Genomic DNA, 13649 nt, shown 5'->3' on the forward strand with positions numbered 1-13649 from the left:
ATAAAGGTATGTACATATATACAAAGTTATATAACTTTATGAAAGAAATGTAATTTATCTGCCAGAATACCTCTTTAATATACGGTTGGGCAAAGTGTTCTATAATTTTCAGCCAGTGCAATGTCCTGGATGAGATGTGATGACTGCTCAGCCGTCCTTAATGCCAAACATCTTTCAGCAGTCTGAGGTCACCATCCCTACTGTAAAAGTTATGGATCTGGCTACTGCTGTTTTACATGGGCCCTGTCCATATCATGGAAAACACTATAGTACAGCCTTAAAAACTGGCTGCAAAAGGTCTGTAGTATGTAGAGTCAATGGTGTCTTGTTTGGTCAGGGACAGCGTCAGCACAGGGCTTACCCAGGCAAGTGTCGGACCCACAGCGCCTCCAGGGGCCCAGAGAGGGAGAGGGGCCAAGGGTTCTAATGTTCAGTCTGCTCACTGTAGTGCAGGGTGAGTGGGATGAACATCAAAAAACACAGGCGAAGGAGCAGGACCTGCACAGAGAGAGAAAAAGGGTGAAGGACCTCATCACATGACTGGAAGGTCCTCAACCTCACAGTGTGGAGAGCAGTCCGACAGAGAGGAAGAGGGAGAAGACTGAGCTGTAAGTGCTGTGTCAGTGTCTGAGTGTGTCACTGTTAGTCAGTGTCAGTAAGTCAGTGTTTGTGACAGTCTGTCAGGGTCAGTCAGTGTGTGTCAGTTAGTCAGTATCAGTCAGTCAGGCAGTGTCTTTGTCAATGTGTGTTTGTGTATGTTACTGGTGTCTCAAGTGATTGTGCATAATGTGTGGATAATGGGTGCTTAGTGGATGAATGAGGTGCCCGCTGAGGCTCCGTCGCTGGCCGGCCCTGCGTTTGGCTACTGTGGTACTCAGCCAGTAGTTAAGCTAACTAAGAAGCCAGTTCTGTGGTGCACGGCTAGTGATGGTAGTTGTCGTGGCGCCAGTGCTAGTTCAGCACACAGGTGTGATGTTAGTACCTGTTTTGTAGATGGCCGGTTTGTATCCCCAAGATGGTCAGTAAGCTGCCGGGTTTGTTTGGGTCCCTTGGGCACTTGTCACAGTAGTCCTGAGTGGCAACTGACCCACCCGGTACCGCCACAGTACTGCCACCCACAGAAACGGGGAAAAATAACCCAAGTTGTACGGTTTGTGTGTATGGGAGCTGGTGCCTACGAAGTATGACAGAGTCCCGGTGTTGCAAAAATGGAACAGCTTTGCTGTAGAGTTCTTCAGTAGTACAATACACTTTTGTAGAATGGATAAATCTTTGACACAGACTCTTAATACTTAAACTTGTTGTGCTTAAGGAGGTGCTGAAGAAGTAGAGTAGAAGAGAGGTAGTTGTAGCAGTGCTTTGAGAGTAGAGTAGAGGAGTTTGTGGGAGGAGCCCCAACTCAATGTAGCTGTGTACTTTGCCAGAACTTGAAGAGATATACTTAATAGTAAGAAATTTAGTTGTGTTTAGACTGTGTCTGACCACCTTGTACCCTACAGTGTCTAGCTACCCGTCCTGTCAGGGTACTACAAGCTCCAGCCGTGGTTATCTGGGCTTAGCTAAGTGTTCAGGGGTGTCCCAGTTACCTGCACTGTGACATAGGATACATAGACCTTCTTTACGGTAGCTATGTCCTATCCAGGCTTGTTCCTCTTATGTTCAGGATACTGCCCTGCGCTTTTTAGACGTGTTCTCTGCGTGGGTTAGGGTGTTCCTGGACTCTTCTTCCTTTAAAGTGGTTAACACTGCATACTGAACATAGTGGTAATAGATATAGAACTGGTTGTCTTTAGCTGCCTCTATACATGTGAGTGTCTAGACTAGACTGCTCTTTGTCCCCGTCAGGGGTCCTGGCATTAGCCAGGCCCTGGCTTAAGTACAGCAGAAACAGTAGGTTTTGTGTCTTCCCTCTCTGAGAATCTGGTAAGAACTAAGACTGCACTTCCTCCACCATTAAACTCCTCCTACAGGGGCCTAAAGTGAACTTCCCTGTGAGTGATGAGGATGAGTGTTTGCATAAGAAAGAAGAGAAAAAAATGGTTAGAAGTAGAGAGTACCTCCTATTGGTCAATAACAATACATGGTACACATAAAACATTAACCCATGACCTTCCTCAGCTGTGCAATACATAGACATAGAATCTACTGACATCTAGTGGCTAAACCTTAGACTACTTCATCACCACTTTTAACCTGAAAGAGGAAGCTTTTTGAGAGGTGCACGGGAGAGATAAAAACCACCTGTGGTGGGACATCACACTACCATCTTAGAGCAATATTCTCTAACCTATGGCTTCCCAGCTGTTGCAAAACTACAAGTCCCATCATGCCCTGACAGCCGAAGGCTGTCAGGGCATGATGGGACTTGTAGTTTTGCAACAGCCGGAGAGCCACGGGTTGGTGATCTCAATCCTAGAGGAATAAACCGTTCTCTTCTCTCCACGCTGCTTTTTATTCATAGCCACCAGTGACTCCAGCTTTCTTCTAAAAATATTAAAAATCCCCGGACTGTAAGGTCAGCCTCCTATAAGTGTACGTTATATGGCCGTCATGCTCCATTTTATTCTGTGACGCTTGAGAAACAACAAAGAAGGGATGTGGCTCAGTGTATTTTTTCCACCACGTAGGAGAATACAAATAGCACAAAATAGTTGTCATGGACAAACTGACTTTATGAGGTGGCTCTGAAGACTCTGGAGGGATTGTGTTTGGTTTATTGGCTCAGCTGAAACGCGTGAAAAGAAAAATAGGACTTTGCTTGACAGCGGTATAAATATAAGAATATGGTGCAGGATCTGCTGCTCTGCTTAGCTGTCCATGAGATATGAGGCGGCTCTCTATATACCGTACCTGCCTGTCTGCTATTAACTATACATCAGAGTGTAGCATCGTTATCCATTCTATCTATCCAATGCAAAACAGGGCCCCTAGCTGCCATGTGGGAAAAAGGATGGAGCCGCATGGGTGGTTAAAGGGGTAGTTCATCAAAAATCAACTGGTACCAGAAAGTGACAGAGATTTGTAATTTATTTCCATTAAAAAAGCTAGAGTCTTCCAGTACTTATCAGCTGCTGTGTGTTGTGCAGGAAGTGGTGTATTCTCTCCAGCCTGACACGGTGCTCTTTGCCGCCACCTCTGTTCATGTCAGGAACTGCAGGGCATACAGCAGCTTTTTTAATAGAAATAAATTACAAATCTCTGGCACTTTCTGGCACCAGTTGATTTGAAAGAAAAATTTCTTTTAGTAAACAACCCCTATATTCTGACAAATTAAATTTTTTTACGTTTCTTTAATAAAGTTATACAACTTTGTAATAAAGAAAATGTTTGTATGTTTACATATGTATATTTTTTTAATTAAATACATTTTTACGTTGATTTCCAGCAATAATGGGTGACATAGTTCCTCCAGTTGCTACCACCAATGGCTGTGTTGGGAACTACAGGGCTGCACAAGCCCTGTCCCAGCACAGTTACATTTCACTAATGCTGTTGCATGCAGCACACAATGCTGTCTGTGTCCCTAAGGCTGCAGTTACATCACAGTGCAGCAGAGCAAGCAGGAATGACAGTCAATCACTCTGCTATACAGTGCTATGCTTGCAATGCTTCTGATACAGACTTCCCTAAGTGTAATGTTTATTCTAATGTTAGCCCTGCAGTCCCCGAGACAGCCTTTGGTGGCAGCAGAGGTGCCATGTCACCCCTTACTGCTGCTACTCAGCAGCAGGCTCCTCCCTGCCATAGAGACCACATGAGTGTCTAACTGCCAATGGCAACATGTTTGTGTCAGCAAAATTTTGTGACCATTGGCTCTTGCATCTTGCATGGTCTCATCTACTTATATGGTCTCATCTACTTGTATGTTCTCATCTGCTTGTATGGTCTAATCTACTTGTATGGTCTCATCTACTTGTATGGTCTCATCTACTTGTATGTTCTCATCTGCTTGTATGGTCTCATCTACTTGTATGGTCTCATCTACTTGTATGGTCTCATCTATTTGTATAGTCTCATCTACTGGTGTGGTCTCATCTACTGGTATGGTCTCATCTACTGGTATGGTCTCATCTACTTGTATGGGCTCAGCTATTTGTAAAGTCTAATCTACTGGTATGGGCTCATCTATTTGTATGGTCTCATCTATTTGTATAGTCTCATCTATTTGTATGGTCTCATCTACTAGTATGGTCTCATCTACTTGTATGGTCTCATCTACTGGTATGGTCTTATCTATTTGTATGTTCTCATCTACTTGTATGGTCTCATCTATTTGTATGGTCTCATCTACTAGTATGGTCTCATCTACTTGTATGGTCTCATCTACTGGTATGGTCTCATCTATTTGTATAGTCTCATGTACTTGTATGGTCTCATCTACTGGTATGGCCCCATCTATTTGTATGGTCTCATCTACTTGTATGGTGTCATCTACTTGTATGGTCTCATCTACTGGTATGGCCCCATCTATTTGTAGGGTCTCATCTACTTGTATGGTCTCATCTACTTGTATGGTCCCATCTATTTTAATGGTCTCATCTACTGGTATGGTCTCATCTACTTGTATGGTCACATCTACTTGTATGGTCCCTTTTATTTGTATTGTCTCATCTACTTGTATGGTCTCATTTACTTGTATGGTCCCATCTATTTGTATGGTCTCATCTACCTGTATGGTCTCATCTATTTGTATGGGCTTTTTCCCGTCTATCTCTGCCACTATCTTTCCTTTGAAATAAGCCGCTGAGAGTTGGAAGACAACATTCTATCAGTCTACCAAAATTATGTAGCAGCTCATCTGATCCTCAGAATATGACATCTATATTATCAGTGGGGAGGGGGGTTCCAGTTCCCGATATCTCATGATTAGCTGTATGAAGACGCAATGGTTGTCATACAAGCACTCTTAGCTCATACAGCCTCTTAGCTCATACTTTTTGCAGCAGCAGCCGATGACCGCGTTGGTTTAGGTTTGGACTAGGGATGGCCGAACCTGCCGAGGTTCGGGTTCGCACGAACCTGAACTCTAGGCAATGATTCCCGCTGTCTGCCCGCTCCGTGCAGCGGGTGGATATAGCCGGAGGACCGCCTGGAAAACTGTGATACAGCCATAGCCATAGGCTGTATCCCAGTTTTCCAGGCGGTCCTCCGGCTGTATCCACGCTCTGGAAGACCGCGGAATTCATTGCCGAGAGTTCAGGTTCATACGAACCCGAACCTCGGCAGGTTCGGACCATCCCTAGTTTGGACCTAAAATCCAAACCTTGCTGCCCCACTATTGGGCTGTCTAATAGGTCCAGTAAACGAGCGTCAATCTAGCAGATCGCCGCTGGTTTACTAAAATGATCGGGCCGCAGTCGGCCTGTGTAATAGGACCCAAATTAAATGTAAATAACAGCAGACAGATTCCCTGTCACTGTCATTTACATTTTTTTGCAGAAATTAATAGTACAGGCGATTTTAACAAACTTTGTAACTGGGTTTATTAGCCGAAAAAATGCATTTTTATCATAAAAAAGTAGTTTGAAGCTCTCCCCCCTGTCTTCCTGGTTCTCTTATGGAGAGGGGAGGGGTTGAGGGAGATGAGGCACCAAAACAGGACAACAAAGAGTTAATTTACAGCTAAATCACCTGGCTATCTCCTCTGAAGTCAGCACTGACTTCTCTGAATACCGACTTTCAAACAGGTCCCGCTGTGTAATCCTTTGTTCTTTGCTCTCTGCTGGCGACTAATCTCCCTCCTCCCCCCTCCCATCTCCATAGGTTACACAGGGCTCGACGGATTCAAGATTTCGAGATTTCCTGATAATGAGAAGTGAATGAGAGAGAAGAGGGAGGGGGGGGGGGACCTGGGGAAAGTCTTATTGAATGCAGATAATGGCATATTTGCCTAATAAACCCAATTACAAAGTTTCTTAAAATCGCCTGGACTATTGATTTCTGCAAAAATTGACACTTTAAGTTTTCTTGTGCCTCGGAAATTTGTTCTTTGCTCAGACCTCTGTTATCCAAAGGCAGAGGCAGCTTCACGAGCATAGCTATAGGTTGCATGAGAAGGCAGCATTAATAGAAACTGCACATGGTAACGTCTACATCTTACTGCTCTATTTTGCACTGGAGACCAGTAGCTCTGTGCAAGGTGTTACTAAACTAAGTGTCACCTTACAATGTGACGTTGACGTGACCCTTGTTAGACGTGACCCATGTGGATGAAGAGGAGGGCTGGTAATATTAGAGGAGAACGCTCCTATCTGGTGTGTGCAGGCAGCATGTCACTATCTCAGCTGCCCTCGCTCTTATCTGCACCCGGAGTGTAAAGTAAATGTTTTGGAGCAGGAGTGAATGGGGTTAATGTGAGCCCTACTAATGGCCCTTGTAAACATTGTTGTTGGATCGGTGCCCAGTGACTGCTTTTAATTAGTTGATCCACATTTCATATTGTAGCCAGCGTGCTGGGGAACTGTTCTCGCTTTCTGTCACTCCCTCATCCGTCCTCTCGCACTCTCCCTCTTTTTTTTTTTTTTTTTCTTTCAAACTTTCTTTGCTGTAATAAAGTCAGAGTGTCATTCAGTCCAAGTCTCTGTTCTCCTGTATGAGGGGAGTCTAAGACCATCAGACCCCATAGGAGCCCATATCCAGATCCCCACCACACTCCCCCCCACCACTACCCCTCCATCTCTCCCTCCTTTCTTCCTCTACGTGAGAGGCAGGAGGAGTTCAGGAAGAACCTAATCTCAACAAAAACCCAACACAGCCCCAAGAAGAAAATTAAACCCCACTCCCTGAGGCCCCCCCAAAGAGCTAGCAATCCAACGGGGCCTCTGGGAGTGAGAGATCAAAATGGAGGGGAAACTAATCCTTCTTTCTGTGTCTCTTTGCTGCTTGGGGTGGATGCCAGCCTCCGGACAGGTGGAGAAGGTCAGAGTGATGTTCACACCTATGATATGTCGCGTGCACTGCGTGGGCGACCGATGTACTAACCAGTGCGAAAAGGGGAACATGACCACTGTCTACAGCGACGAAGTGTCCAGGAGCAACGGAGAGAATGGATTCCGAGCCTGTGAGTATGACTTCATTTACTATATCACTATGCAACCTGCCTGTATCGACCTGTAGCTTTGCCTTTATACTCCAGCAATGCCTAGGTTATTCTTGCAATGGACGGAATGTGTATATACTGTAAATGTATCTAATAGTACAGTGAACTGTCCAGGCATGGATATAACGTGCACATGTCCGGGGAGCCACATGTATTCAATCATAGAAAGGAGTGGCAGCATTTCACATGGTTGCAAAATCATTTGTAAACTTATAAAAGTTCATGGTTTTGTAAGAGGGGACAGTGGGGAAGATTTATCTGTACTGTGATTGGAGAAGGCATGGTAGGAGGGGGGGAAAGGGTGCATAGATAGGGTCACAGAAAGAGTGCATTGAAAGGGTGCAAAGAAAGGGTGCACAGAAAGGGTCACAGAAAGGTTGCATAGAAAGGGTGCACAGGAAGGGTGCACATGTAGGGTGATAAATCCTAAACTTTCATGTAACTTCACGGGTGGTTTAAATTAACACCAATACTATGTGCCAAAAAATGGCACGCCTAATAGATTTGGCGACCCTTCTTAGTCACACCCCCTCTTTGGATGGTTTTCGAAATTGATGCAGCAGGCACGAAAAGCGTCTTAAACTGGTTGTCCCAACTGGCAAAGATATCCTTGATCCTCGGCATATAGGATAGGTAACTGTCTGATCGCGGGGGGTACAAGAACAGAGAGTCAAGTGTCGTGTAAGAATGGATCAGTGGGACTCACATGCATGTCACTACTCCATTCATTCTCTATGGGAGTTGTGGAGGTAGCAAAGTACAGCATTCAGCTATATCTGCCAGCTCCAATAGAGAATGAATGGAATGGCGATAGGCGTGTGGGTTGCGCCTCTCAATTCGGAAGGGAGACTCAGAGATCCATGTGATCGCAGCAGTTGGACCCCGGTGATTAAATAGTTAGCCCCTACAGAATTGTGGAGACAATGTTGTTAAACACATTATCATCTTATGGGCCATTACTCCGTTTCATGTTGCTTAGTGAGTCTCTCCAATATGTATATGACCAAGATGACCTCCTGGTAAATGATAATGAGTATGGTTTACAAACTTGGGGTTCACATCCAGACTTAGGGGCCAGTTACAGAACAAGGAAACCAGGGAATATACACTACATGATAAAATATTTAATTCTTGTACATTTATTGAATGGCTGAACCCCTAAAATCACCCATTATCACTAGGGAAGCTGTGGGCGGCCACTGCAGGAGACATGTGGTATTACACGGTGCACATTCAAAGGTCACCATGTAATGTGTTAACATGCAGTTGCAAGCAATGTATTGTTCCCTGTAAGCAGCCATTTGAGGCTGGTTGAGGGTTATAAGGGCTCCTCAATGGAATAATACTGACAGGAAAGCATACCTGTCACTATGCCAGTTCTGAGAACCAACAGATACCTTTCCATACATAGGGTGAATGATATTGTCAGCTCCTCAGTTGCAGATGTGCACCTTTTAAAATGTCCCTTTAAGTTCCTATCATGTTCTACCAAAAAGGATATCCTCAACATTCTCACAGGAATATAGGGATAGCAATACAGGCAGCTGAGCGCTTGGTAGGATTACATATGAGAGGTTTCTCATCTCTCCTAGTCCAGTCCTATGATGTCATACAGGATGTTTCATGAAAGGCCGTATAGGATAATAGATGTGAAATAAACAAGACATGGGAAGAATGAAAGATCTCATTACGGACTGACAATCGCACAATAAAAAGCTCTAATATCAATGTGTATGGACATGCTGAAACTAGAAGCGCTTGGGAATGGGGGAGTATGGGGCTACTTGTCTATGGAGGTTAATCTTAGTTCATTACCGAACAGGTATAAAATCCAGCATGGTCGACTAGTGGATCTAGCAAAAAAAATGTATAGTGCCCCCTATACTGTTTTTACTGTATACGGACTTCTATAGCAGACTTATATAACTGCATAAACATCTGGTCGTATATCTCCAAGGCACATGTTCAGCAGCAAAGGTACATTTCTGACATATGCCCCCAGTGAGCTATTCATTATCTTGTATAAGCCTCTGTATAGGGAAGAACAACAGACTACACTTTCCTATACAGTAACAAAACATATGTGGATGCTGACCTGCCTATTAAATTAAAAGGACACCTTATTGGCTTTTGCTGCACACAAGGGGCACTATAGGCGTCTGGTGTATTCTGAATGTATTCAAAGACCTAGATGGTTATAGTAGCGGATAAAGCGGATCAGAAGGTTTCCTGCTATTGAAGCCCCCCAGTATCTCGTCTGGTATACCCAGTATGTTGTAAATTCTGGACCATCTGGAGATAGTTCCACATGAAAGAAATGACACGATTTCTTACATGGAAAAACAGATCACATGCTATGTTAATGGGATTTGCAGTGTAATCTGGCAACAAGAAAAGATGACTGAATCTTGTGAGACTTATTTTGGGTTCCTTCTTTAGATTTGGAAGTGTCCCACTTACCCTGTGATTGCTGGCACAAAGTGTATACAGGAGCAGGGACACCACCAAAGGCGTCCCTGCTCCTGTCCAGTACAATAAGCGGCTGGGCTGGGTGCAGAGCACATGTTCCAGTTAGAGCACCCTCTGGTTTGTCCAAACCCGAACACTCTGCATTTGATTATCAGTGGCTGAAGAAGTTGCAGCCCTATTGAGTCCTGGAAAACATGGATACAGTCTATGGCCTATGGGTATATCCATGTTTTCCAGGCAGCCTAGGAGTTGTGCCAGGTTGTCCTTCCATACTAATAGAGTCTCAAAAGTAACTGTGTCGGGATGTCATGTGCTAGAGTGCCTCTATAGTGCCATAATAATACTTCTCCAGCAGAGGCACCCCATTATTTATAATGCTCACCTATAACTGTAATAATGCTCCTAAGAGATACTCATTAAAGTAATAATGCCACCCCATAGTACTCCTAAAAATAATTATACTCTCCCAGGGTGTCTTAATTAACGATAGGGCCCCCTATAGTGCCCCAATAGTAGTAGAGTAATATTGCCCTACAGGGTCGCCAATAATAGTAATGCTCTACTACAGTGTCCACAATAGTAATTGTGCCTCACTGGTAGTAATGTGCCACCATTTTTAATAGTGACCCATCCGTGCCCCATTAGAAAATAAGGCCCAAAATAGTGCTGCAATGCCATAGGCCCCCATGCCCTGCTGCACTGTTTAGCCATATCGATATATTGCGAATGATTCAGTTCATATGGCTCTAGCCCAAAGATTAAGGGCACCACAAACAAAATCCATGGCATATGTCCTGGGTGCCTGAAGTGGAGCCAATCAGGGATGGATTAACTTTACCATAGGTCCCAGGCTGTTCACCAGGCCTGGGCTCCTCCCCACCTACTGTAACTATAGCAACACTAGCATAGTGTTCATATTACAGGATAGATAATGTCATAATACCCTAATTTGTGCAAAATCACTGTAAGAAAGCAGCCATTTTTTTACATATCATGGCAGAATTGTAGCCAGGAGACAATACACAAGTCTGTTTGGGTGGCCATGGGCCCCCCAAGAGCTCAGGGCCCGGGCTACCGCTCAAAACGGACCTATTATAATCTGCTACTGGAGCCAATGGTGTCTCTTAGACTAGCTGGTCATAGTTTTTTTCAGCTCTTATTGTAAGCCGGAACTAATGCAGATGCATTACATAATCCATGATTGGTTTCAATAGCCATCCAGAATGAGAGCGTTCCTCTGTACGGATATATTATGTAACTTATGGTGCAGAACGTTGGGCCTAACAATGAAATGCTGAACATTCCCCCAGCAGATCTCCTCAGGATCTCTGCTATGGGGCCCTACGATCACTGATTAATTACATCCTGCTTTATATCATCGTCATTAGAAGCAATGTTATCAGTGTAATTGGTTGATAACCAGTCCATGTACTGTCATCCATCAATGTTGTATGGTTATGCTCTATCTTACAATGGACAGATGTTTCATATTTGGCTAGTGAACAAATGTCTTCTGGGGGTTTGTACAGCAGTCGAGTCTTAGTTGTTCAACGTATGTACCATTCCTCCGCTGTATATGAAGTGACATCTGGTAAGCCGCATTACTGATATCACACCATCCTCGTGATGTCTGATCTTATTACATGCCTCAATATGAGACCAAACAGAGCCACAATGAACAGACTGAAAGTGTCACGGAGGAAGACAGAAAATACTAAAAGAGAGCAATAAACATCCATAAAAAGGACATTTATATCAATGACTGTATACTTATAGATAAGGTGGAGACTACAGTATAGAGATAGGATAATAAAGCTAGACAGGGGCCCTGAATGTCAACTATAGTGTCTGAACCCAGAGCCTCCCTGGTAACATTATAATGTAAAAAGTGGTTTTGGTGGTGGCGGTGGTAGTAGTAGTACAGTATAGAACATGATGGACAAGGCAGGAGATGTGTGGCTGTGTAGGGTAGAAGTAGTGGTAGTAGTATAGTAGAGAACATGATGGACAAGGCAGGAGATGTGAGGTGTGTAGGGGTACTAGTAGTGGTAGTAGTAGTACAGTATACAACATGATGGACAAGGCAGGAGATGTGTGGCTGTGTAGGGTAGTAGTAGTGGTAGTAGTACAGTATAGAACATGATGGACAAGGCAGGAGATGTGCAGCTGTGCAGGGTAGTAGTAGTGGTAGTGGTAGTACAGTAGAGGACATGATGGACAAGGCAGGAGATGTGCGGCTGTGTAGGGTAGTAGTAGTGGTAGTAGTACAGTATAGAACATGATGGACAAGGCAGGAGATGTGCGGCTGTGTAGGGTAGTAGTAGTAGTAGTACAGTATAGAACATGATGGACAAGGCAGGAGATGTGCGCCTGTGTAGGGTAGTAGTAGTGATGGTAGTAGTAGTGCAGTAGAGAACATGATGGACAAGGCAGGAGATGTGCGCCTGTGTAGGGTGGTAGTAGTAGTAGTAGTAGTAGTAGTAGTAGTAGTAGTAGTAAGTAGTAGTAGTAGTAAAGTATAGAACATTATGGACAAGGCAGGAGATGTGCAGCTGTGTAGGGTAGTAGTAGTAGTACAGTATAGAACATGATGGACAAGGCAGGAGATGTGTGGCTGTGTAGGGTAGTAGTAGTAGTAGTAGTAGTAGTAGTAGTAGTAGTAGTAGTAGTAGTAGTACAGTATAGAACATGATGGACAAGGCAGGAGATGTGTGGCTGTGTAGGGTAGTAGTAGTAGTAGTAGTAGTAGTACAGTATAGAACATGATGGACAAGGCAGGAGATGTGCAGCTGTGTAGGGTAGTAGTAGTGGTAGTAGTAGTACAGTATAGAACATGATGGACAAGGCAGGAGATGTGTGCCTGTGTAGGGGTAGTAGTAGTAGTAGTACAGTATAGAACATGATGGACAAGGCAGGAGATGTGCGCCTGTGTAGGGTAGTAGTAGTGATGGTAGTAGTAGTGCAGTAGAGAACATGATGGACAAGGCAGGAGATGTGCGGCTGTGTAGGGTAGTAGTAGTAGTAGTAGTAGTAGTAGTACAGTATAGAACATGATGGACAAGGCAGGAGATGTGCGGCTGTGTAGGGTAGTAGTAGTAGTAATAGTAGTAGTAAAGTATAGAACATTATGGACAAGGCAGGAGATGTGCGGCTGTGTAGGGGTAGGGCTAGTAGTAGAAGTAGTGGTGGTAGTGGTAGTACAGTATAGAACATGATGGACAAGGCAGGAGATTTGCAGCTGTGTAGAGGTAATAGTAATGATAGTAGTAGTGGGGGGAGGGGGTAGTAGTAGTACAGTATAGAACATCATGCACAAGGCAGGAGATGTGCGGCTGTGTAGGGGTAGTAGTAGTAGTACAGTATAGAACATGATGGACAGGGTAGGAGATGTGCAGCTGTGTAGGATAGTAGTAGTGGTGGTAGTAGTAGTGCAGTAGAGAACATGATGGAGAATGCAGGAGATGTGCGTCTGTGTAGGGTTTGGTAGTACAGTATGGGAGATGATAGGCAGGGCAGGAGATGTGCGGCTGTTTAGGGTTTGGTAGTACAGTATGGGAGATGATAGGCAGGGCAGGAGATGTGCGGCTGTGTAGGGTAGTAGTAGTAGTACAGTATAGAACATGATGGACAGGGCAGGAGATGTGCAGCTGTGTAGGGTAGTAGTAGTGGTGGTAGTAGTAGTACAGTAGAGAACATGATGGAGAATGCAGGAGATGTGCGGCTGTGTAGGGTTTGGTAGTACAGTATGGGACATGATAGGCAGGGCAGGAGATGTGCGGCTGTGTAGGGTAGTAGTAGTAGTACAGTATAGAACATAATGGACAAGGCAGGAGATGTGAGGCTGTGTAGCGGTAGTAGTAATAGTAGTAGTAAAGTATAGAACATTATGGACAAGGCAGGAGATGTGCGGCTGTGTAGGGGTAGGGCTAGTAGTAGTAGTAGAAGTAGAAGTAGTGGTGGTAGTGGTAGTACAGTATAGAACATGATGGACAAGGCAGGAGATTTGCAGCTGTGTAGAGGTAATAGTAATGATAGTAGTAGTGGGGGGAGGGGGGTAGTAGTAGTACAGTATAGAACATCA

General features: G+C 44.4%; 1 protein-coding gene across 1 annotated transcript in view; it reads left to right on the forward strand.

Moving 5' to 3' along the window:
* The first annotated feature begins 6560 nt into the window (after positions 1-6560).
* Positions 6561-13649, forward strand: part of LTBP4 (latent transforming growth factor beta binding protein 4) — a 90433-nt gene continuing 83344 nt past the window's right edge. Inside the window, exon 1 of the mRNA XM_069943502.1 lies at positions 6561-7060. Coding sequence (XP_069799603.1) covers positions 6841-7060 — 220 coding nt within the window. The 5' untranslated portion in view covers positions 6561-6840. The remainder of the gene's footprint in view (positions 7061-13649) is intronic.

This window comes from Dendropsophus ebraccatus, chromosome 10, assembly GCF_027789765.1.
Source record: "Dendropsophus ebraccatus isolate aDenEbr1 chromosome 10, aDenEbr1.pat, whole genome shotgun sequence".
Classification (NCBI taxonomy): domain Eukaryota; kingdom Metazoa; phylum Chordata; class Amphibia; order Anura; family Hylidae; genus Dendropsophus; species Dendropsophus ebraccatus.